Here is a 26,337-nt window from a genome sequence, read left to right as displayed (position 1 = left end):
TACACACATCTTGGAATGGCGTGCCAAGTGAAATGCACATGGAAGGTCAGTGCAGTGAGTCAGCGACTCAGATTGTTGTTTTCAGCCTCGGGCACACAACATATACTGTATGTGGGACATGGGCCGCCTCTGGGTCTGGCCGGAATAAACTGGCACCCCCAGGGCCACACACACACGCACACACGCGCACACATGAATTACACACACACACGGACTACACACAAGCATCTTCAAGCGCATTCTGTCCCACCGCACACTTTGAGGCACGTCATTATCGTGTTATATCCATATTATTTTGAGCCCCGGTTACGTCCATAACCAAATCATAACCTAACAACATGCTCTCTTTCCACAGTTTGATATCATGCTGGCAGCATTAAGCATTCATTTGCACTGAAGGGAGGATTCTTGACTTTGTAATGATGGAAAACAGGTGGGGAACCAACCGCTTAGGTAAGCTACAAAAGACAACTCTCGCATTCACATAATCACCTTTTCAATCCAATTTACGCAACATAATACGTACATACAAAAACACAGGTGTAAGGAATTTCTTGTTGCTAGGTATAATTGATGCAACACATTCAACAAAAGGACACAGACAGCCACGGAATAAAATAATTGCATCAATTTCTTGTTCGTTTTAACGCATGGCGCCACTAAAGGTGTGCCGCATGACTACTAAGTCATACAAAAGAAAATGTGAAAATGCCTTAAAGCACTGTTTTTTTGGGAGTGCAATGCTAAGCTATTTATGTAAGAACTGATAAAGGCATTTTAGTCATTATCAAAAAAAGAAAAGCTTTTGAAAAATGTCTCGATCCGTTATTAAATTCAACTATCGTGAACTGTTTTTGTTTTCATTGTTATATTGTTCCAAACAAATGTACCTTTAATTATACAATGCTTTTAAAATAAAGATGAAACTGAATTACTGTTGAACAAGTTCCCTTGGCCCAGGTGGTTTGCATCTCCACCGCAACTCCTCATTCTTGGCAAATCATTCAAATAAAACTGAAGACGTTTCACAGGGAGGTGTTGCGTTACTAGTTACTGACACCCTAAGGCTCTTAAACGTCACTGCAGTTAACAGATAATAATTCATTCAATAATAATTCAGGCTGTATATCTTAATCTAAATTTAAAAGATATGCAATTTGTTTCCACGAGAGGGCCCCGAGTTGCTTCTTGGTTATATTGGTGGTCCCTTGGACAAAACCAGTTGAAAACCCCTGATGTATAAAAATCATGTTTAAATAAAATTTTATAATTACATTTGCATTGCATGTATTTTTTTAAAATAACTCTTAATTGGATGAATATTTAATTTATTTAATAACTACTATATTGAATTTTATTTTATTATTTTTTATTTTAGCAGTTTCAATTCAAATTAACATCCTTCTGGAGATTTTTGCTCTTTTGTGTTAATTATCTGGCATTGGACCTTGATCCAAAAAAAACCTCTAGAAGATGCCAAGAAGCTTTGCCAATGGGGATTCAGAAGGCGTTTGTATGCCATAATCAAATGTATTTGCACTTGAGGGGAGGCAAATTTCGTTGTCATGCTGCAGACAGACGTCGGTATTAATCAAGGTTGACTTGAGCACTTGTCGTGCTGAGGAGGAATGCTGCTCTTGACTCTCTTCGCCTTTGAGTATAATTGCTCGTGATTGGCGCCCCTCACTGTGTGTAATCACTGATGAGGAAAGACACACACACACACTGCTATCTCCCAGTGAAAAACAAGGGCCAGTGCATTCAAAACACTCATTATGTGCTTCAGTACCTGTGGAGGACGAGATTTGTTTATGTATTTGAGCTGTCTCTTTAAGAAGACATTCCAGAGGTTTTTTTCTCTCTCTCTTCTTTTCCCACACTGATGTGGCGGATAAACTCGGAAGGCAATGACCTTTTGGGATTTTGAGTAGATAAATTGGTGTGTGGAAAACAAAAATTCCCCGCACAATGCATAACAGGCATTCCTAGGAGACATGCCGGGGCATGTTTTTGAGGAGAGTAAGCGGCACACGCTCACATATACACACACACACCAGCCGTTATTTTGGTGACGTGGGTGTGCACGAGTGTTTTTAACAATGGTTTCAGTTGAGACACTGTTTACATAAAGCCACTCCCAACTGAAAATGGTTCAGTGATGTCATTTTGATCTTTCGGTCAAGTTTTTGCTTGCGACATTGTTATGGGTAAACAGTTAAAACATACCTGTTGCTAACCAAAGCAGCAGCTCATATATACTAACAAAGTATAGTTTCGAGTTTACTTTGATTAATTGTTCAGCCTATAGTTCGAATGGACATTTTTGTATACTTGACAATGTGGAGGGTCAAGCATGCAATTTTTTCCTGTTGTCTTGTTGTCTTCTTAACAAATATACAGGGAACCTAAAAAACGTTGGAACATCATCCCTGTTTTCAGAAAGTCGTTGTCATGTAAACAAATCATTCTTGTTTTCACAAGGTCGTTGTCATGTAAACAAACCCTTCACGCCATCGCTAAACACGGATGCTACGTACATAGGAGGTATGGAAAAGAGGGCAGCAACAGATAGGGGCTTGATCTGGCTATCCATAGAGCTGACGTAGTCGTTCAAGCAAGGAGAAAGTTGGGGGGGCCGGATGTGGGAGGGTGTTCAAAATAGATTTTATCGTTTAGACTCTTGTTCCCAGACGAGAGGGCTGATAAAAGACAATTGACAGTCTATTCAGGCCTGCGGCAGCATCACTTTTAAAGTTCTTCTTGACCTAATCAATTCATTAATCAATATGATGTTGGCCGAGACTCCTTGATTATATCCTTCCTTCTTGTTACTTTCCGCCAGAATCTTTTTGTCCAGTTTGAAACCACACGCCCAAAAAAAATCTCTCTTATTCTTTGGCCCCGAGTAAAACAAGTATGATAATGGCATAATTTTTGCTGTCCAAAAAACATTTATTACTCGAGGATTTTTTTTCAAAACATTTTATCCAAAACATTTTTTTCTGTTTTTTGAAATATAAAAACACTGTTTTATCTAAACATTTTGACTTTTCCCAATTCAATGGATCCCATTTCCAATCAGATTGATAGCCCCAGTGTTTTATGATAGTTGTACCTTATCCACTTCATATCTGGATTTATTGCATTGGGTGTACATGCAGGTTAATTTGTAAAAATCCTTTGACCCATTTTTGTTTTCCTGATCTTGCTGTCCCACTGGCACACAGGCTTCTTTGTTCTCTAAAATGCTTGCAATGAACCGCTATGAAAAAACTTGAACACTCAATGCCAAGATAGATGGAAAAGAAATGCAGCGATAAGAGAGTTTGGGAGTGTCTTTGCAGGAAGGGAGCGGGTGGGAGGGGAGGGTAGGAGAAAGGAAGGGGACACTGCAGAATGCTGAATCAGCTCCCACCGCACGAGCTATTCCAGAGTGTCCCAGAGGGAATGGTTTTGCTCTCAAGGCTCGACACTCTTCATAACTCTGAGGGGGCAGGGGCCACCAAGCGATGGATGGGGGGGTCAAGTTACCAGGGTGGGGCTGCATGACTGCTCACAGATGAAGCCATGAAGAAAAACACAGCTCGTTGAAAAGATAAAAACACTTAAGGTTAAAGTCACATATGGAATGTCCTTGGTGGGACATTTGTGAAGATGAAGCACTTCATATAATGGATGGATGGATAAATATAAAATAATGTTAAATAATATAAAGAATAATATACATTTTATTGGTTGTCTTTGTGGCAGAATTCAGAAGGTTCAATCAATGTGAGCTGCCCCTGTAGGCCAATGAAAAAAAAATCACATCTGTTGCTAGGCAGAGTAGATAGGGCTCCATCCCAAATCCCCTCTCAGGGCAATGAAAAAAATATGTATCACAGTTGTTGCCAGGTAGAATTAAAAAAAATGTCGAATCAGCTTAATATTGGCTATTGGTTAAATATAGACGTAGTACTTTCTTATGTATGCACACAAATAAATATAATCATTGCTCTGCACTGATAATATACACCTTTTGTTAACATTTAAAAATCTGGCCGGGGAATGTCGCTGACATTTCAGCCCACGTCAGCCTGTGTCAAAACAATGGCGGCGCCGCATGGAAGGTCGAGACTTTCTCATATGACAGAGTGATACTGGCATGACTCAAGAGAGAGCCTTTCGTATTTGTCTACAGGAAGGAAGTAGAAGAATGCCAGGAAGTGCAGTTCAGTCAAAAAACCAACGGCTAAAAAGGGCCTTGAAAATCCATTTCAGGCTAATATACACTCACTTGCCAAAACGTTAAGTACCCTTTCAAATTCCAGGGTTTATACAAGGGATTTTCCCCAAACTCAAATCAGGTATCCTACACAGTTTGATCTTGTTGCCTACATAATCTAAAGTGGGGAGAACTTGGCATCAAAGATTGACAATCATTTTAAGGAACGGCCATGAAAAAGACAAAGCAAGACGTCGTTTGGATTTATTTGTTGTCCATTTTGCCCGCAGCTAAAAGACTAGCTTCAAGGTCCACTATAATAAAAACATTGGAATTCCACTGTGAGGGAATACAGCGTGTTTTTTTTTTTTTTTTCCAAAGCATGTGCCAACGATAAGACTCCAGAATTAGTATTCTGTCTCCCCTCAGGCATGCATTCATCTCCACCACAATCACACAATCATTTCTAAACCCTCCTCCTCTCAGTCTATCTCTTTTTCTATCTGCTTTGTCCTTCAATGCTCCTCCGTATGCTTGTGCACACACTTTTTCTCCTCCTCATCTCTGCATGGATAAAAACCCATTCATGTAAAGGTTTTCTGCTTCTTTGTTGCAGCATATTTCCTTTTTGTTTGTGTATAGGCAAAAAAGATAATAAACACGCTATAACGATTTTCTGGAAGATAAATATGGCTAAAGTCTTTTTAGCATTTTGCATAGCTTTTTTTGTGCAACAAGCACATTTTATTTAATTCAGATAATAAGTATACAACTAGAATAATGATGTTAGCATAATAGCAAAGTAAGATAAATTCAGTGGGGATTTTAGTTGAACTGTACTTGCACTTACAGCAGCTACTCATTCGCAACTCAACGGCAATTATTGTTTTTGTTGTTGTTTACTTTACAACACAACTAGACACAACAAAAGGGAGCTAATAAAAACACAGACATTATTAATCAAATTGATGTGAGCAGACCGGTGGGAGGATGCTAAAGCCAGCTGGATCTGTCATGGCTGCTTTGACGCTCGACCTCCCCAGGTGTTACCTCTCGAAGGGAGGCACGGCTGGTGCTGCATTCTTCCTGCGTTTGCGTGTCTGTCTGGAGGGCAAGGCAACACTTTCAAGTCAGGTTTCGGTGCCAGCGTGTGGTGTCATGTTGAGGTGGGCTCGTCATGGCGGGCCTTAGGGATCTTGGCTTTGAGGAAGAATGCTCCCCACGTGTGAATTCTTTTCATATTAAAAACCTGACTCAAGAGAGGAAATGTACCTTGTCCTAATATGTTAGCCATTAATACATGCTTACATAGATTGATTACATAGATAGTTTACATGCATAATGTAGTGCACATTGACAGATCCACTTTGGAGTATCTGCCTTAGCATGCTAAAATATTTCACTGTACCTTGACATGGAACATCCTAAAAAGGCTTAATCATTTATTGAGTGATGATGAAAATATGTACAGACGTTATTTAGCAAAATGCTAACCAGTAGAAAAGCAAAGCTAAAAATATTGCATAGTATTTTGTAGTTACTGCTACTGGAATGCTAAGCTAATTTTTGAGCTAGCAAGTACATAGTAAATATTATTTTTAGTGCATGGTTTTATTCACGTATTAGTTGTAATATTTAATGGTACTTTCTGTATATTTAAAATTAATTTATTTGTCATAAATGTTTTTTTAAATATATGAAATCATCTTTATTATTTTAAATGTTCCCCTTTTTAATTTAAGATAAATAAATAATGAGCAGGAGTCATTTCAGTTTAATTCCAAGTCCTTTGACAGCCATTTTTTTTAAAACAATATGAAGTAAAAGTGTGTATCACAGGCATTTGCAACATAGATTTGCCCACCCGCTATTTTAGAACAATGAAGGGAGTGTTCTAGAGTGGCGTAAAAGGCGCTTATGGCGTACATTCCCGTGGGCATGATCTAAGCGAACCTTTAAACACAGTAACCTACACCTGCTGGTATCTGGCAGACAGGAAGCAGTGTAGTTGAGGCTCTCGTTTCACTTCCTCTGCCAGCTGAAAAGCAGGAAGGGTACGCTGATAAAACCCTCAGATGATGATGGTGGTCTAAAATACCAGCAGAGAAGACCACATATGGCGACTGATTAGGAATAATGTTTGCAAATGTGACAAAAGACTTTCAAAAGGGACCTCAGCACTTCCACATGTCTTATTGGGCAAAACAGATCATGTGACCCGGATGTGGCATGAATAAGGATGTCCTGCTGACAGATGCACTTCCTGCAGGAAAATCAGATGAAAGGTTAGCATGTGTTTATATTTTTGGCAGCGAAGATGAGAAAAAGAGTCATGTGTGCTGGTTGGGAATCAGCAGTTTATTTGGTAATTTAGCCATTTTTTTGGTCAAGAAACTTCACTTGTTGCTCATGACTAATCAGCTGGTCATTCTTTGCCCGCTTTTTTTTTTCCCTCTCTCACACAAATGTCCCCACGTTTTTACTCATCCACTGCCCACCCTGCTCTCCCACTCTATTCGAACTGCAAAGCTTGTTGGGCCTTACTGGAAGTGCACAAAAGGCTTTTGTGGCACTGACAAACTGCGCCTGAACGTATGGGAAGAGATTAACTGTGCATATATTATACCATCACTATTAATACAATACAACAGAAAGCAAGTTATTGTGAATCACTCTTGGCGTATGTGCCCAGTACATGATGGGAGACGACATCACTCTCCGGAGATTTCTGTGCTTTGCTCATATTGGAGGGAAATTGCGCTGTTAGCGTCGCAGAGAAAGCATTTGTCATCGGAAATGGAGAAAATCTAAGAGTGAAAGGTGCAGAGGAAGCACAGATGAAGAGATGGGAAGGGGGGTAGAATCTACAAAAAGGATCCCCCCATCCTTTTAATGAGACAAAGAAGAGGAAAAATGTGAGAAGTGAGCATGTCTGATGTAGACAGACAACAGCTCCATTATGTCACCATTCCGAAGGAACACTAGTACAGTAGTTTAGTTAGTTACAGGATTTACGCTATAATTTATTCAGTCTTGACCCATGTGTTGATTAATTGGATACAGCATTTGGGGCTTATAATAATTTTTCTATATGTCAGTTTCTATAATTGTATAGATATTGTATTTTATGCTTTACATATTCACGTGTTCGTTCTATTGCACTATATTGATAGTCATCTTACTTAAATTCAGGATTTCCAAATCTGTTGTTATTGACATTTATATTGTGTTTAAATCTGTTTGTCCATTTATTATGTTGTATTTTAACTAATAATCCTCATCCTATGAGAATTATGAGGACAGGTATTTTGCTTTTTCATCACTTTAATCTTTAATGTCAATTTATATTATATATGGATCATTAATAGTTAAACATTTAATATTTACTCTCAACCCATGGGAAATAACGTCTTGACACTTTAAGCTTTAGATTTTTTTTCTCTTTACTCTTAATATGCATTAACTTATCTTGTATTATTCATTCTTCTAAATTATTTATTAGAATATGTGCTGAAACGTTTATTTATAGTAAGCCACATATTTTATAATGGTGTTTTCATACTACTGTAGATTTCTCTATATATTTTTATTCAGTATTTATGATCAATTCATGGGATTTATTACTTATGATTCCAAATATTTATATTTAGATCTGTTTTTAATTCTCACCGAGTCACTTGATTCTTTGATTTTCTTTTACTTTATTTATTAGACCCTTACTACTAAACCGCATACCAATATTTGACATTTCATTATTTGTATATTTTATGTCATTTAGAATTCCATTTTAATGTTGTATGCTTTTGTAGCAATAAATGATTTCATACTTACTGTCAACCAATTGGCATTATTACAGGAGATTTTCATCAACTTCTTTCTTCTGTTCTAAACAAGGGGTCCCATTCAAGTGACTTCATACAACGATTTTATCGTGCAAATACACACACACTCCCACACACAAGAAGAAAGTGCAGACGTGTGCTCACAAGCATGCAAACAAAAACAGATGCTTACATGCATACCAGCCGTTGTTTGATGATCATGCTCCCATCTGTCGTGTGAAACTGCATAATTCAACACCAGGGAGACACAAAGCCCGCAAGATTGCGCAATTACGTTTTTTTTTTTTTCCCATCTATGCGTGCACATCACTCGTGTAGCACGTGGTTAGGTACACAATACATTATTCCAACGTCAGTGCTAACAGTAAATCACGAATCCAAAAGCAATACCGCTGCAAGACATACGTGATTACACAATGCACACATGCTAGAGAAGGTGATATCATTGCACATTTTGCAGACGCCACCAATGAAAAGGTGTGTTAAGGGTCATGAAAACACATGGCAAGACATACGTTCATTTCCCTCCTTCTGTGATTTATGCGTCATTTAAGGGGGAGATGGGCCATTACCGACATTTTTCTCTCCTTCTTTGGTCTAAGGAGAGAAAAAAAAGGTTGTAACCTGGAAGATGGGATGTTTCATCATGTTTTTTTACTTCCAAGCGCATTCCACCATCAGTTATTGTGTGTGTGCGTGCCTTTTTTTTTTTTTATCAGTGTGCAATTTCCCATCTTAAAGATCCATGAAAGTCCTTTATATGCAAATCCAGACACAAAAGCTAACATTTAATTACCACACATAGGGAAAGACTTTACACATACCCCCAAAAACCCTTTTAGATTTTATAAAATACATCGTTTCATAATGCTATCTTGAGCCATGTCAAGAGAAAGGACCATTGGAAAAAAAAGTCACATAAACAGGGCCAGTGGGCCATAACCATGTGAAAGGCCAGTGTCCGAGGCATATAAAACAGGTCCATGAGCCGCATCCATAAGAAAGGCTCATGAATACTGCCCTTGAAACTCCCCCTTGAGTAAGAGAAAAGCTCAGAAAAAGCACCCCCACATTCTCATCCAATTCATATAGCACATTAACCTATTCCTGCCAAAAAACGTTACATTTCCCCTATGGAGTATGTCAGCAATTCCAGTAATTAAGAATGCATACAGTCATGGTTGACTGGGGCTGCTAATTCTTGAAGCGGGACCCCCACCCCGAGCCCACCCCTTCTCTTTTTAAACGTGAGAACAAAGGTTTCAGTGTAGGCAAACATTTGAATGAATGAAACCCCAAACTGACCATTTTTCTGCCAGAGTACTAAAGCAAAAAAATAAGCTGCACCTGTGGCTTTTTTGTCAACACATGACAAGCTACACTAAGTAAGAACCAGACTGGAATTTCTAGTTAAAACCCCTCCACAACCCCCACCCTACCCAAACAGGTGCTTACTTAGAACAACAAACTTTTTGGTCAAGCGGAAAAACACAGATGAAGAGTTTTTCCAGACCACCGACTGACATCTTTTCTATCTTGTTAAGATTTTGCCCAATATTTACACTAGCAACTGTTCCGCTCTGTTTCAGATTTTTCTTAAAACCTCTTAGATATCTTTGTTGACACTAAATATAGAACTGCAGGTGGCTTTCCCGAACACCTTTTTAAATATTGAATATTGTTTTTTTACGCTAGCAATGATGTTGAGTGCTAGCGTGTAGGCTAAATCTATTAGCCACGACCGTTAACAGCACTCATGTAAACAAACGCAATCTGCGTTGTACAATATACAAATTTCACAACCTTTGGCGAGTAGAATTTTTAATATCAATAATATCACACATACCAGACTGATCAAACTGAGACAATTTGCAATGTACACCAACTATTCATGCTGTACAAACACTTGATTGATTGTCATCATTAGTGGCTGTTGATTAGTAGCATCACATGTCAAACTACTTCAATTTCATCACTCCATCTCTTTCAGCAACATACACAATTGTTCATCCCGCTATTTTAATAAGGCACCATAACAGCTGGCCTCCATTTTGTGCCTGATAATAAATTCATTTGTCCGGTAATGTAATCTTCTGGGCAGACGGACAAGTGAGGTGAGTTAACGTTTCTCCCCAAATCCCCTGAGGCAAAGTCTCACTCGTCTGAGTGATTATAGTGAACAGTGCTTCTCTCCTTACGCCTCCTCCTCCTCCTGCATAATATTGAAAAAAAAAAAACAACTTGCGGTTTTGTGTGTCCGTGTGACTGTGTGTTTGACTGTCAGTGTCTTAAAGCCTCTAAGTGCCAGATGTGTCCCTGTTACATTATAAATGATTTTAACGTTTAATGGCTCAGTTTCAATCTTCAAAGTAAACTTTACTTATCAATAAATAATCTAAACAAATAAATGATTTAAACCAATACATTTGATCTCAGTTTGTAAAAAAGGACTTTAAATGAGCCACAGTGTGTCATATTATGATGTAAATGAACTTCCAGCACACTGTCTGAGCCAGGAAAGATGGAGTCACGCGATGTCATATCATCAAGTGCGTGACATCCATATGTCTGAGGTTTAGCAATAACTTGCATAAGCGAAAATAAACCAAAATGAGCCACAAACTCAGAAAAGTTGTGCAACAAAACCCAGCAGTACTCCCAATGCTTAACGACAAACAGCCTCGATTTGACGCTATTAAAAAGTAATTATGATCATAAAGCAGACACTCAATAGAGCGTCCACTTCATTAAAGTCATATTATGAAATATATCTGTGGAAGGAATACATGTAGTTGCTATTTCCAGCAGGGCGTGCATGATGTGGATGATTGCAATGATGCCAATAGTGAGGGTCATTAAAGCAGCGGCGATGTATGAATACGTGATGAGGCTGACTTGAATGCAGATGAGGTGCATGTAGAGCAGGTCTGGGCACAACGCTGGCTGGGAAAGACAAAAAAAGCCTCATTAAAAGTCTGCTCGAGTATGCGCCGGCAACTTGGCTTTGATGCCGTTTCAGAGATCCAAATGCGAAACCAACACAACACGTCGTGCACCCTACTTTTCTTCTTACATATTTCATCGTTTTGGATCACCAGACACTTTTCGACCTCGGTGTCCTCACCGCTTTGGTTAACTCACCCGTCAGCGCACGACTTTGACAACCCAGTGTGGAATTTCAAATTTGTGCGGTCGATTTGCAGACATGCAGACGACATGGCAAACGTTCATACTGGTTTTGAAAGTATTTGTGTCTTCAGTTATTATAACAAACATCCATAGCAACTTAAAACTATGCTGTGTAAACAGTCCTTCACACCTATTTTTAAATGTTAGCAAAGTAAGCAACCAAAACATAAAAACACACCAAAACCATTTAAAACCATATTTCTAATACTTTCAGGTGCCAATACATTATTCTCATAACAACCAAAGACAAATTTTAAATAAAAACACTCCATGAGCCAGTGTCACCATGCACATGAATGTATTTGTTTATGAAGTTCACTTTAGCGTGACTTGACCTGAGGTCATTCGAGGGCTGTGGAGGAGCTAAAAACAAGTATGATAGTGGAGGGGGGGTGAATCACGTCTGGGAAACAAGTGTGATTCACACGCTGCTCATCCTCATATGTTCTCTACCGCCTCAGGCAGCACATGTGAGGGGGGCTTTGTCTGGCATCCTATGATACCCTCTCCCTCCTTCGTAATTTGACAACTTGTCCGCTTTGGTCTAATTAAAGCTTTATTGTTCATTTTGGCTTCACACGTCGATCGCTTGGGTTCATCACTGAAAAATGCCCTTGACACGTGGACCACACGCTACACACAACGCTAGTTAACTTGCGCTAGTGAGTTGTTATTATCTGCCAAAGAGACTATTAGAGTCTTTGAAGCCGTGCAATAGTGGAAGTGAAAGCCAGAAAAGGTCAACACAATCAAGTTCTGCTTTTGAAAACAGCACATGTGACAGTGGTCGTTAAATGACTGTCATACACAAAACACTCATTATGATATATGAAATAATACAATAATTAAATTCTGTATATAGTCTTTTTATACATTTTTGTCAGCAAACAGTAAATCCTTGTAGCTTGATGAGTAAATCTCAACCATTTAATCATTATTTATTATGTATTAAAGTTCCGTAGTTTATGTGTTAAATATAAACAAGACACTCACTTACACACTCCCCCTGGCTATGATATCTGAGACCTGTTCTGACCCGGACATCTGTAGACTGCTAATGCAGCTGGCAGATGGCCCCCAGTGTTTGCATTTGTGTGCGAGTGTGTGTGTGTGTTCAAGTGAGAACGCTCATGTTTGTATTTGTGTATGTCAAGTAGTTTGGCATGGCAGCAAGTGGCTGGTGGGATCGACCAGGGTGATTGGGGGCTGCCAAAATCATGCGGCCAATCACGAATTGGGCACCTGCTAAAGCTTCACAGTTTACACACAATTTGCCTTCACTGGAATAACACAAGCAATACTTGAGCGGGAAGGTCAAAATTTGAGATACAATACTATGTGTTAGGTTTTATCCATCTTAGAGGGCGGCCATTTTGTTTTTGCCGTAACAAAGCAAAAATGTTCTCAGGTAAGGACCAATTTTGTTTTTTCTGAGTTTCCTGCATAGTATATTGAAGTGTCAAATGAGTCCCGCTAACATAATTAACAAAAAAACAAAACAAGCAGCCAAAAACTCTTGAGAAAATTGCAATTATTGTGTTATTAAGTACATGGAAACAATGGTGTCCCTCATAATGTTGAAATGTATTCTTTGGTATGTCTTTCAGAATCCAAGCTTGTCCGGGCAGCTACGGGAATGCGACAATGGAGGCTGAGAGATATATTGTCATTCGACACCGGGTGGGCGATAAAGAAAAATAATTGGGTGGGTTTGTGGGCGTTTTGTTTGTGCATGTGAGGTGTGCCCATGGCAACCCCAGAACGACAGGGAAGGATTGTGAAGGTGGCTTTAAGGTGGGTCGAGCTGCTGTCTGGCTCTCAGAAGGCTACGGTTACGTGGGGAGGGGGGCAGAGGAGGGTCACCTTCACATGCTTTGTAAACCTGTCCTTAGGGTCTTTGTAGCAGTAAATACAGAAAACACAAGTGTGTCCATGATCGTGTCACAAGTCAGAGTTCAAGCAAGTGCTGAGCGTTCACATGCAGGCCAAACAAACAAATACCTTTTGGTGTCAGGTCAGGATGCTTTAGTTTTTTTTGTTTTGTTTTATAGGTCCTTCTGTGCTTGATGCCAAGTGACACGGTGAAGTGGACTGAAAAAGAAGCACAATACCTGCTTTGTTAATTAACCCCCGAGAAAATGTTGTGACCTTCCTCGCTTAGTCGTTGGGTGAGAGGTCACCACGCCGTGTGACCAGGCTCGATGAACCTGCACTTCTATATGTTAAGATTGGAGCACATTGTAACAACCAAGTGAAGTTGAAAAAGAAATAAAAATATAATGAAAGGGCAAGGATATATCGCTTTTGTATCCTCCAGATGAGGGCTTCCAGGGTGAAGCGAGACATTCAAGGTTGCAACGGCTCGGAGAAAAGGATTACCGAGATGGAGGACGCAGCATTTTTCTGTACTCTTATTTTCCGAGGTGAACACACACATACAATCGAGGACGTACACACGGGAGTCAAACTGCCAGTAGCAAGCTATTAATAAAATTCTAATCGCTTTGATTAAGTCGCTCCAATGGGAATTCTCTGGGGTTGTCCTCCGTAGTGGAGATAGGCCAAGTGTCTGCGATCTCTATAATGGCTGCCATCGTTACAAGTCAATTAGTCGCTGCTTGCATTAAAACCTTCTACCTACTCCTCGCCGGATTGAATTTGAGATGAATGTCTTCTGAATAATTCATCCTGTGAAAAAGGGACAAGTGCTGCAAAAAAGAAAAAAAGCATCAAAATGTGTCTTTCCACGCAAACCATTCCAATGACTTATTGCTGTGTGTTTATCCGATTGTAATGCAGAGCTGCAGGCTGGGAAAAGGTGACGGGGAAAAACCTCACACATCACAGAGATATTTCATGATCCTGGCTCGCCTCCAGCCGACCATGTTCGCTTCATTCAAGTAAGTGTTGTAAAAAATGAGCGGCTACATGTGATTTATTGATAGACTGCATGCTATCCGGCAGCAGCAAAGACTGTGCGCTTATTTTCAAGAGCAGGTACTTTGGTAGACTATGCAGGAGTCCAACCAGGCTCAGGGTATTCAAAGCATAACAGTCCAAGGGGGGGTCTAAGGGGGGGGCGGGAAGTGGCTTGAAAAAAAACCTTTGGTGTACCTCCAGCTACATCAAAAGTTTTTTTTTTTTTTTTACTGCTCATCATGTGTGGTATTATTGATGCAGTCATTAAAGGCATCCACATGGTAGCTATTATGACACACGGCAAATTCAATCCAATTTTGTTTGGATCTTCCCCCCCCCCTGCAGCATGTATGATCTAAATCCAAATTTCAGTTTTTAATCCTGATTAATACCAGATCCTCTCTCTATATTGAAGCAACTCACTGGGTTGCAACCATACCCATTCACTTACCACACAGAATCCATTCAATCTGTGCTACAAAAACGATATACATAATTTCCTCCTTGGTGGAGGTAATAAAAAAGCCACCAGTGGTCAGACAGCATGGCTGCTGTGGGCTCCTCCCTCCTCCCCTCCCTCCTTTCGTCCTTCCCTCCAAGCTGCTGCAGAGGATTCGTGCTGCACCTCTGCACAGCGCACTCACATTCATTCACAGTCATTCAAGCAAATAGCAGCAACGTGCACGCACCTCTGCAACCACAAGAACAAGCAACCCACCGCCTTAAGAACCTGTCGCATTGGGGGGGGATAAGTCATCAAGACACAAAACGGATATAGCAGTGCTCCAGGACCAGCAGAGAGATTCGAACACTCGACTTTTGTTTTCTGCTCTAGTTTTTAAGGTTTTGGCGTGGTTGATTTCTTGTTGCCAGGCAAAAATACAAAGTCCGAGCAGGTAAGCTTCCGGTCATTTCAAGCTAATATCGCTAATAATTCGTAAATAATAATCACTCATTGTACATTATAACTTCACTTAAGTGTTGATCGCTTTGAAAACACCTTCAAAGCCCCATGCGTTTTTTTTTTTAAAGAAAACATGGGTTCTAAAACCACGTTTAATGTTAAAGTTGTTCGCACGTTGTCAACACTTTACAAGTCTTTTGTTTATTGATGACGTCACTCCGATATTTTGTGCACTTTTTGGAGAAAACTTGATTTATTTGTGCGAGCGCTGCATTCAAACTCAAGTGTTGCACTTTAAGCAGGGGTGCTCAACCGACGGCTCGTGGGCAATAGCAAATTCTCACAAAATGCAGATCATAATTTATTTCATTTGATTTCCTCATAATTTTTAGATGTACTTCAGACTGATTATTTATAGAAGAATAAGTGACTATACAATTAGCCAAAGTGCAGTTTGAGCAGCTTTTGTGTATTGATAAGCCCCTCGAGCTTATTATACCTTTTTATTGCGCCCTATTAGTCAGTTTGTACTAATTGTTGGTTCAGATGCACAATTACTCTTGTCTAAAGTAATATATGGCAACTTAAAACCCCCAGTTACAAACGTGGTTCCTCTTCGTGAAAGTTTTTCAGTCATGACTGTCAAGGATCAGTTGTGAGGATTCACAAGGCATGTTTTTATTGCAGTAAATGCTCAGAGACCAGCATTCCGGCAAATACTAATCTGCATCTTTCTGCTGGCTGATTTTTATTGGGGTACTTAAACGGTGTTTGCCCGACAACAAGAAAGTTTTCAATAGTTTGCATTTTTTCCACACATTTGCATTTTGGCTGAGTGACAGCATCTCTCAACATTCAGGTTCACTCCTTAGCTCCTCTGGTTAGCTTGTCCCCTAGTGACGTCTTAACACATTCATGTTTCTGTTATTTTGAACGTTGTCATGTGATTGAACTTTTGCAGCTTTTTTTCGTGAGAGGAAGTGAGAAATATTGGAGCTTGAGGAGGGGTGGGGAATGTCGACAGTTGGGTCTAGGTCTTGTCAAGCAACGGCAGGCGTCGTAATGAGCAAATAGAGATGTAGCGGGAGTTTTTGTTTGGAGGGGAAAGGGCAGAGCTAACACAAAAATGTTCTCGAATGAATTTTGTCTAATATGATAACCAATGGAATTCAATTTAGCTACCAAACCCCCTCCAAGTTATGACAGCAGATAAATTATTTGTGCATACTCGCTGTGGCAACGTTATTGCTTTTATCTGGAAACTTCAACATAAAGGTAAAAAAATTGTCCTTTGGCGTTGTTGTCATGTAAACGAACATTAAATCAAGTCAGCTTTTATAGCCGAAAGCCGAAGACACTTTGAAACCACAACCAAAGGAATGCCAAAACCAAATATGAGCTTCCGATAGTCATCATTTGGTTTGGACTGGATAACACAAGGTTGATAGGCGAGGCTCTCGCTGTCGTTACAAACCCAACTAAACAAACACGGAGCGAACTTCTAGTGAGTCAGACGGAAAAAAGGTCAAATGTAAACACGAATTAATTATTTTGTACTTTTTAAAACAACGGGAAGTCGCCTACTTCCTAAGGCTTCACAATTGTGTTTTTCTCTGGAAGCTTGGGGATATCCTTCTTACGAATGACCAACATGTTTTTGAGAGCTGCTCTAATGGGCTCGTGTGTCATTGCAACACCTTGTTGAGAGGTAATTAAAACAGGGTGAGGAAAAATAAAGCGGAATGCCCGATTCTTGTGAAGTGGTGTTGATCCTCTCGCTGTCACTCCTGTTCGACAGGAGGTGGGAGCTTTTGTTTGTCCAAGGACACTCACACATGTTTAGAAGAGGAGGAGGGTTTTTTTTTCTCTGAGTGTGAGATTCACCCTGGTGAGACTTGCGCCTTTTCAGCATTCCTTACATTCCGACCTCCGGGATGTTTGAGGCTCGTCAGTCTTCCTGCAGCATGTCGGGGGCTGCTGAGGATCCGGGAAGGCTTTTATGTCACCAGGGTTCACAACAAGCCAGCCTCTGTTTTGCTTGCTCAGTTGTTTTTTTTTGTGCTTCAACAGACAGCGCATGGCCTCTAATTTAGAAGGCCATGAGAACAAGAAATACCAGCACTTCTTATGTTACAGCCGCAGTTGACATTTATATCCTAATGAATGTCTGAGATCAGGCTCCCTTGTTGCTGTTTTTATATTTGGACGTTAGACTGAAGGAAGGCAGACATGATGGATTATTTTAATCTCCAATAGCAGATTCCAAAATTCCACATTTAGGGTAACCAAAACAACCAAACCTGGGAAAGTACACAAACTGTAATATATAATAAATAAGATTTGAAGTGGACATTTCCGTTTTTGAGCATTTTGTGTAATACAAATCTATTATTGCATTTTTTTTAGGTTAAATAACTACAATAAAAAATAATTTTGAGTACATCAGTTGACAAAATTATTTCCATCTAATTTATTTATGTGTAGAATAATTAATATTTATTGATTGTAAATTAATTGAGTTATAATCATTATTAATATTTATTTAATTATAAAATAATGACCATTTTAACATATTTGATTTTTATAATTACAAAAGCAGTTGTATCCCTTTTGAGTGGAACATGTGCACAGCTATTGATATAAATAGATTAAATTGCTTCATATATAACTAAAGACTGGATTTTGTATGACCAAATGAGTGACTTTGATGTGACATGTCATACGTCATATGAGCATTGCAAAGCAAAATTAGCACCATGATGCCTTGCTCAAAAAATAGCTATGTTGCTCGGAAGAAGGAAAGGACATGATTCTACTTGTAGGTTGAGCAAAATATACCCACTTATTTTAAACTCATGTCTTTTTTCCTCTCCTCCCTAATCCGCCACAACCTCGGCAGCCATGAGATCGTGTCCCGTCTGTGGCGCAACGCTCCACTGCCACTTCTGACCTTCCGCTGATCGAGCGAAGCCGAAGATGTCAGTGTGTAGCGACTTTGCAGAACACGTGTGGAAACCCGGCTCCTGCAAGAACTGCTTCCACCAGCTCAGCGCACACAAAACCACAGGCCGCCCGGCCGGCGCCGCACCCGCCGCCACGTGTCCGAAGAGCGGAGGCGATGAAGACAACGCAGTGACGGCGTCTTCACCCTACAGCAAGCCCACCATCGCCGTCAAGCCCACCATGATGAGTTTGGACACAGCCGACACCATGGCTGATGTCAACATGAACATAGAGCAGGTGAATCTTCTCAACTGGTTTTGATTCTGTCATACTGTTTGTTCATATTTTTTACCTTTTTTTTCTGTGTGACAGAAAAACACAAAGAGCCCAGTGGAGCGTTTGGGTCTGAAAAAGATCCTGGATCTCTCCTCCCTTTACATCGATAGTAAAAATTGCAGTAAGGGCCTTAGAGATTCAACTCTTCAAAGTCCCGACACCAAGGCCGACTTTTGCTTTTCTTCTCTGTCCAAAGACTCCATAATCATTAGCAACATGTTGGTCACTCAAGATGAAGTTAAATGTCCTCAAAGTGTCAATGAAGAGACCTGCAGGCAGCAGAATAGTACCACCTCCCCAAGAACCAAGAGCACTTCTAACCTCAGTAGTGCCATACAGAGAGCACATTTTTTGCAAGAGAATTCTGCCGACATTGGTCCGACCAGTCCGACCAAATCGTATAGCAATAGCATCAGGTATAGCAGCACCGCTGTGCTAACTGCCAAGACGTCCAGCACTTTTGCCAGTTCTTTAACCACAGCCTTATCTCTGAACACTCTAAATAACAGTCAGCCGTCCATCCACTATCCTCCTGTCATGTCCAAACAAAACAGCCCATTAGACTCCTCCTCCTCCTCCTTCGGTAGCAGCACAGATTCACTTCCTGTGACCGAGGCTTCTGTTGGGAGCCCGCAAGCTAACTCGACGCCCAGCTCCCCCAATGGTCCAGACTCGGAGCCCATTTATGCAGAGAGCACCAAGAAAAAGCGCAGGCCACAGGGTAAGGGAGCGCAAACCCAACTGGGTTCACCAGACCAGGCTTACAATTCTGAACTGACAGAAGAAGGCCAGCGGGCAACCATCAGTATGATGGCTACTCACACAGAGAATAACAGGACCTTCTACCTGAGCAGTCCCGATTCAGCCGTCAGCATCAAGTGCCGCTTTAGCCCCACAGCACAAAAGGACCCGAGCAGCACTGCTTTCCGCTGGCCCAGCCCCAGCCGCAGTGCCCCCTCCTTGGTTACAGAATCCAGCCTCTCTCCCTCGCTACAACCCAGACCACAGTCTAGCCCGCCCATCCCACCAAAAAGGACCACCCGGTCCCCCAAACTTGGCACCTCCAGCCTGTCACCATCCATCTCGTCACCGGTTCCACTTCCGGACCTTCCCAAACTGGGCACCTCCAGCCTCTCTCCGTCCTTATCGTCTCCCGTTCCCCTCCCCGAACTCTCCATGCTTTTCTTGGTCTCTGCCAAAGAGGGACACTTCAAGGTTCAGCCAGAAAACCACAGCCTGGCAGCAACTGAGCGCTGGCACAAGCAACACCATCACAACTCCGCCTGGAACTGTCGTATTGATGAGGAAGAAGAGGAGGAGGAGAGAGAGCGGAAAGAGGCTGAAAAGAAGACGCTGACTACTAATCCCCGGACAACATCTCGTGTGACAGGCCCGCTCAATGGCGCTGCTGTTTGGAAGGAGTCCAGAGTCTGCAGCAAGGCTCCGAACAGCCCCCCTCCGATGACAGAGCCAGGCACGGTTCCCCCGCCCCTGCCCAACAATGGTGTCTGTCAGGGGTACAGCGAGGGTGTCGTCGCAGTGGAGGAGGCCAAGCAGAGGAGCAGGAGCATGCCGGCCAAGCAACACGAGAGCTCAACAGAGCATCTGGCAGAAGGCAGGCAGGGATCAACCACCCATGAGACCAACCAAGCACCTCCACCGCCGCCACCCAAGAAGCAGCACAGGTAAGAATGACAAATAGATGTTCTCCTACTTGCACTTGATTGGGCATTAGCATTAATGGCTCTGTAATTCATTTTTTGCGCATAATGTAGCACTCAAGACGGGCACTTAGTCATGACAGAATAAATATATTTTGCTCTCTGATAGTAGTATATACAGTACCTGAGTGCTGTCAACTGTGTGGCAGCTTTATTTAATCTCCATTCAAACCGGCAGAGCATCCCTCCTAAATGCACGCCTTGTTCTATTCAATGCTCGTAATGGGTGTTTTTTTTTTAAATTCAAATGAACACACTGTTAAATAGTGACCTTTGTTTTGACTGCAGCTTGATAGACTGAGCCATTAAAAATAGGGGACAAAGATGAAACAGTCGTGAGTTTTTTTATTCCAAATTGGAATGATTATAAAATTTCAGAATTTGGAGCTCAACTAAATGTTGCTGATGAAGTTTAACAAAAATTGCATGCTTTGAAATATTATTATTTTAAACTAATAATTTTTGTTAAATATACATTTTTTTGGGTCAGATTTTTTTTGCTTGCACGATAATGGTGATTTGGTGATTGAAAATATTAGACAATGAATGTGGAGATTTTTAAAAATGTCAAAAACAGTCAAGTGGATGCGTGTATCATAATAAACCCAACAAGTTGATGCCTTTGCATGTGCCCCCATGATGCATGATCATTTTTTTAATCATTTAAAAGTCACAGATGGTTTTGGAAGCAGAAATTTCATTTCCGTCAAAATACTTTTTTTTCTTTTTTTCTTGCTTTGGATTAGCCCTTATTTTGCACTAGTAGTCATGTGCAGGTAATATGTACATGTGCAATATGTGTAAAATTGTAAATAGCTTCAAGAGCGGGTCAGCTGGAGATAGCCAAAGGGAAGGAGCTCTGCTGAACAGATTGTTGCTCGGGGCAACACCCAAACTGTCCCACTCTGGCAGTCACAGTGTCCATCAATAGAAGTAGAATTAATAGATTGGCCAGTCATCACTCGCCATGTGAGCGCTCACCATACGGGAGCGCTTGATTTGGGAGTTTTAAATACAGCTATGACCCGGGCGGTGCCAGCATTCGGTTACGTCTTATTTGGGGACTTTCGAAAGCCACCAGGCTGATCCTGAAGCTTGTTGTTTGTTTTGCGGGGGTGGGTTGGAGTCTGCTAGTCTGTGAACTTTTCTTTCGAAGGTAAGATGCTTGCATGTTTGTATCACATTATGGCTCCTCTGAATTCTGAGTCAGCTGGAAATCTTTTCGAGCCCCACCTTGCTCAAATCTCATCAAATGTGTCATAAGTTAATGTCAGGCGAGGTAATCTCACACACCTCTTTTTAGCCACGATTCAGTGTAATCATTTTGTCTTCGGTTCATGTCTTGTCAGTTTTCCACAGTGCAACTGTAAGTAATGTGTGTCATTCACTGCTAGATGCTCATGTACACTGTAAAACCGGGTCAGTGCGGTCACGGAATTGTAAATGACAAGCTTGTGTGGCGTCTTTTTATAGCAAAGGAAGTGTTGGTATCTGTTCGCAGGAAATGTGCAATTAGGATGTTGATTAAGTGCAGTTTGGAATCCCAAAAATAAATGGGACAAACATCCTGGTGAGTTGTGCGGTTTTTTGTTGTGACGAAATGCCTTTTAGTTTGTGGGCTAGAAATTGGCATTTTTCTTTTTTTGGGGGGGGGAAATGCTTTCTTTTACCACCAGCTTGTAATTTGTCCTTATTTTTCACTCAGCCTTTCTCAAGCATCTGTATCTTTATGCTGCAACCTTTGTTAAGTCGTTTTATGTTACATAGTATCATGATAAAAACTTCCATGGTACTTGCGGGATGATTATTTACAACCATCCTATCTTATCAAATATCTGAATACCACATCTCATAAATACTTCATTTGTCTTTCGTTATAAAAATCCATCTACAGGGCGTCATAGTAGTATTTTTAGGAGCACAGTGAGCACTTAAGTTGAATCAAATTGACTTACAAACTCTTTTTAACTCGGCTGAGGTGAGGAGCAGAAGTTTTTCACCCAAAGTAATTGAAAATAAAATCAACCTTTTAGGAGACTTGTAGTTCATCCATCGCTAACGGGCAGCGTGAGACATTCTTTCCACATGGAAAATCATATGTTTTGGAAAAACATTGTCCACAGACTTGCACGGACGTGCCTCTGCGTCATACGCCTTTGACGGCGGTTCCTTTGGTGTCGAAAATGACAGCAGAAACCTTTGAGGAGCGTTTATCTTCTCCTCGTCCTCGTCGTCTGTTGATTTACGGCAGAGATGAAGGTTGTGAGATTAATGACGGCGTGAGTCGTTTTGTAATGGAGGCGATGGAGGAGTAGTACAAGACGCTGTTTGCCTGAACCATTAGCGCCATCTATTAGACAAATGAGTGGCTGTCAATCACCTTAATTGATCGCCTTGATTGGAAAATGAGTACGTTCTCCGTTTGCAGAAGCGGGAATGGGAAGTTGGACCATGTGGTTGAATTGTACCAAATCAGGAAGTGAATATGCAACAATTAAATGTGACTAGGGAGTATTTTCTGAGCCCTCTTCTTGTCTGTCTTTACCTCAGAGTGTCTGCTCACTTGAGCGGCAGCAACATGGAACTGAACCGCTCACTGGAGAGTTCCGCCGCATCCCCTCGAGACCTGGGCAGCAGCGCCGGCCTGCCGACTGCCTCCACCGACAGTCTGACTGCTGACTCGGGTGAGTTGCTTTGATCGAATGCCCCTATTCCGCTCTGTAGTACTGATTACTATTGGTCGAGGCCGGTACTCTTATTTTACTACCTAGTGATGAGCTGATAACCCGCGGGTGATAAATCACTGCTGGCCGCTCATTGTCTCACACACTCTCACTCTCTGTGTGCACTTGAACACCCAAGATTCACTGGCCAGACCCCCGCAAACTTTTTTTGAACGGGATTTGCGTGAAAGGGGCTATTGTAAAATTTGAGGACACAAACACTAATGTTAGCTAATCCCGTTTCTTCTCACATGAGCATTCATTTTTACTTTGACGCAGTGTTTTTTTGTGGCCATTTGATGGTTCCTCTCTGATTAAATTTATGAAGAAGTAAAAACAGATTAGTCGCAGTTTGCCTTCTGTACTATTTTAAAGTCAAAAGTTTAAAGCCCCAACTTGAGTGGAGTAGAGCCAGCCAATGCTATTGAACTGAAACGACAGGGTCATCTTTGCTTTTGCGGTTAGAAAAAGTGGACTGTCTGGATTTATAATGAGGAACAAGGAAGTCACACATTTATACGTGTGATGTGAAAGTGGAAGTATCTGCAGTTTATTTTTAGGCTTGAGTGAAAATATGCATATTTATAATCGAATAATTGTTGTGTGCTCCTCTTTTGGAACTTGAGACATTTTTTTTACCATTGTATGCTTTGTGCCCCAGATGGGTTGACAATGTATACAGCTAATGGTGCGATTGGAAAAGTGTTGCTGCTGTGTTGGACTATTCTAATGCACTTTGTTCAGAGTAAAACTCCACACAAACAAGTAGAGGAACTCCCAAGGTTTTATTGCGGGTGTCTGTCTTCTTATCGCTTCCTCTTTCACACTTTGTTGTGACTGAGACAAACCACAAGAAACCATTTTTTAGGACTTTGCCAAAGACCTCAGACAGGGAACAAGCAGCATGTCGCTTATGTTTTTGGGATGAAAAAGTTCTCTTGCAATTGCGGCGACTTCCTGACTTCCAGTTTGTTTAGAGATAATTATGGAGTCAGATAAAGAGAGGGAAAAAGGGATTGGCTACATCCTCCTTGCAGTTAGTTATTGGAGGCGGCACCACACAATTATGTCAGTATCTTGACTCCTCCGCTGCTAAAAGTCACCAAGTAGTCTCGCTTTGCAAATGTCTCAAGTGTGGATGGAAGACGGAGTTTGGAATTTTAGTATGAGTCCTGGATTGTGGAAGATTCCGGCTGTGTTACAGAAAAGAGGTAAGGAGATCTGAACTGAGATTAGTCGGAAGGAAAACGAACTCTGTCGAAAGCGGATGTTGAATTCTACACACGCTTGACTGAAGCCGTAATCTCTCCTCAGGTTCTCGTGATGGATCACGGCTGTCCTGCTCCTCTCCGTTCCTGAGAAGTCCTGCCGCATCAGCACCGGGTTCTCCTCGCCCTCCAACTTTTAGCACCACGGCCAACCAGCCGCCTCCACTGCCGGAGAAGAAGATGGTCAACCGCACCGTGTCAGCCCCCGACAGCGCCACTTCCAAAGCCTTTGTCCGAGCCTATCCACGCTTACCTTTCACCGGGTCTGAAAACAACGTGTGCAGACCCAATGACTCCAGCTGTCGGGCCAGTTTACCATCTAGTCCAGTAGATCCGAGACCCGTTTTCTCCTCAAATGAGTATCTGGAGCGCTGTCTCGCTCCACTCGGCCGACCCTCCAGATCCCGAACTTTGGACGAGCCTTTTAAGAATCACGGTCGTTTAGGTGTCCATTCCCGAGGTAGCATCACCTGCTCCTCCTCCCCCCAGCTAAGCGCCCCCTTTCCGGTCTCCGAGGCGGGGGCGACACACAACCTGGGCTCCAGTTTGCAGCTGCAGACCCTCCTGAGTAACATCGACAGCCGGGAGGGCGTGTACTCCAAGCTGGGCGGCCTGTACGCCGAGTCCCTGCGCCGCTTGGCTCTCAAGTGCGAGGAGCACTTCACAGGCTCGCAGAGAAATCGGCTGAGGTTTGAGGAGAGCAACTGGTCGTTGTTCAGGCTCACGTCCAACAAGCCCAGCTGCAACGCGGGTGACGCTGTCTACTATTCGGCTGCCTGTGCTTCCGACCCCAGCAACTCCTACGCCGTGAAGGTAACCCAAATACTCAATTTTGTCATCAAGGCAGTTTAGGTGACCCTTTGCTTAGTTGCAGATTTACAAGTTAAGAATGGTCATCAGATTAAAATCAGGCGCCGGTTTTATTTGTTCTGGGACGTCAGAGGGGTTGGTCCCACAAGGGCACACAACATGGCTCCAAAGTAAACACAACTCGAGGAGGGGTGTGTACTCGGTCGTAAGTGGCTCTTTTTACAGAATTTGAAGCTCACTCATTCATCTTGCGGTGGAATTTACAATCAGATATATCCCGAATGACCTCAAACCATTGTCCATCTCTCCACTCACTACCACTCTCTAATTAGACATTTAAGGGTGGTGCCAAGCATACCTCCAGTATGTTGTACTCACTTTTGGACAGTTTGTGGCGAGCCTTTGGAATGTTTTTTAGGATCCAGAATTCTGAGAATTCCTCCTGCCTTGCATGTGTCTCACATGAAGGCATTGACCTTGAAGCTGCTAATAGAAATTCCTTTCTTGTGTCTTGGCTCCCCACCCTTTTGGACATCTCCCCTCCCCTCTCCCTTTTGCCCTCTTCTTTTTTTCTTTCCTCCCCCTCCTGCCTCATCAGATCTGCAAGAGTCCGTCTGCGGAGGTCAAGCAGGGTCACCTGTATGGCCTGTCGGTGCAGCAAAGTATGCCCCCGCACTTCAACCTTCAGCAGGACTGTGGCCACTTCCTGGCATGCGTACCCCAGAGCATGCTGCCCACTGACCAGGCATTCGCATCAGCGTCGCCCGCGTCCTCACCCAAGCCACGCGGGCAGCAGGCGGAGTGCGAGCAGGTGGTGGTCATCACGCCCGAGATCCCCCGGCAGACGGCGGCCGACTTTGCTCGCGAGTTTGAGGCCTTCCACAAAAGCCAGCCGGAGGTTTACGAGCGGCGCGTCTGTTTCCTGCTGCTCCAGCTGTGCCACGGCCTGGAGCACCTGAAGGAACACGGCGTGACACACCGCCACCTGTGCCTGGAGAACCTCCTCCTGGTTCCTCACCCTCCAACCCCGTCACCGTCTCCTCAGCAGACAGAGACGAGCGGCGCTTTCAGTCAGCGTCACCTCCCTCGCCTCCTCATCAGTAACTTCGCCAAAGCCAAACGTCGCTCTGTCGAGGACTCCGTGTCCGCCAGCGTGGACCCCCGTGTCAAGCGGGACCACGCTCGCCTGGCGCCCGAGATCGTGTCCGCTGCCCAGTACCGCAAATTTGACGAGTTCCAGACTGGTATCCTGATCTACGAGCTGCTCCACCAGCCCAACCCCTTTGAGGTGAGCCCTGAAGAAACATAACTACCACTGGCAGTATTTGGAAAATGTACAAATATACTTTTTTTTTTTATTATTAGTTTCTTCTCAAAAATTTACATGTTTCAAGAAATACCAGATAGTGTACTATCTTGAAAATATTTTTTTTTTCTTTAAAATGATTACTTACTCAAAAATATCCAAAGGTTTTTTT

The 26,337-nt window shown here is 42.2% G+C and overlaps 1 protein-coding gene and 1 long non-coding RNA gene across 5 annotated transcripts in view; one reads left to right on the top strand and one right to left on the bottom strand.

Moving 5' to 3' along the window:
• The window catches only part of prag1 (PEAK1 related, kinase-activating pseudokinase 1), a 32,081-nt gene that overhangs the window by 3,842 nt on the left and 1,902 nt on the right, over positions 1-26,337 (top strand). Inside the window, exons 3-11 of one of the 4 annotated variants that reach the window (XM_088391564.1) lie at positions 356-453; positions 12,843-12,940; positions 13,553-13,658; positions 14,035-14,135; positions 17,958-18,298; positions 18,374-20,022; positions 22,609-22,742; positions 24,096-24,862; positions 25,458-26,147. In XM_088391564.1, the coding sequence (XP_088247690.1) occupies positions 18,035-18,298; positions 18,374-20,022; positions 22,609-22,742; positions 24,096-24,862; positions 25,458-26,147 (3,504 nt within the window). In that variant the 5' untranslated portion in view covers positions 356-453; positions 12,843-12,940; positions 13,553-13,658; positions 14,035-14,135; positions 17,958-18,034. Of the gene's footprint in view, positions 1-355; positions 454-12,158; positions 13,659-14,034; positions 14,136-14,750; positions 15,051-17,957; positions 18,299-18,373; positions 20,023-22,608; positions 22,743-24,095; positions 24,863-25,457; positions 26,148-26,337 lie in introns of those variants that run through there. The other 3 variants (XM_088391563.1, XM_088391565.1, XM_088391562.1) reach the window with 3 other exon arrangements.
• Positions 5,966-8,093, bottom strand: LOC148389857 (uncharacterized). Its single transcript, XR_015861616.1, has 3 exons — positions 8,036-8,093; positions 6,378-6,467; positions 5,966-6,293 (listed from the first exon to the last, which is right to left on the bottom strand). It is a non-coding gene; the product is annotated as an uncharacterized LOC148389857 (long non-coding RNA).

Source organism: Syngnathus floridae, chromosome 12 (genome assembly GCF_059516105.1).
Source record: "Syngnathus floridae isolate MCC-2025c chromosome 12, RoL_Sflo_1.0, whole genome shotgun sequence".
Classification (NCBI taxonomy): Eukaryota; Metazoa; Chordata; class Actinopteri; order Syngnathiformes; family Syngnathidae; genus Syngnathus; species Syngnathus floridae.
The sequence above is the reverse complement of the archived record's forward strand: the minus strand, read 5'-3'. Positions and strand labels throughout refer to the sequence as shown.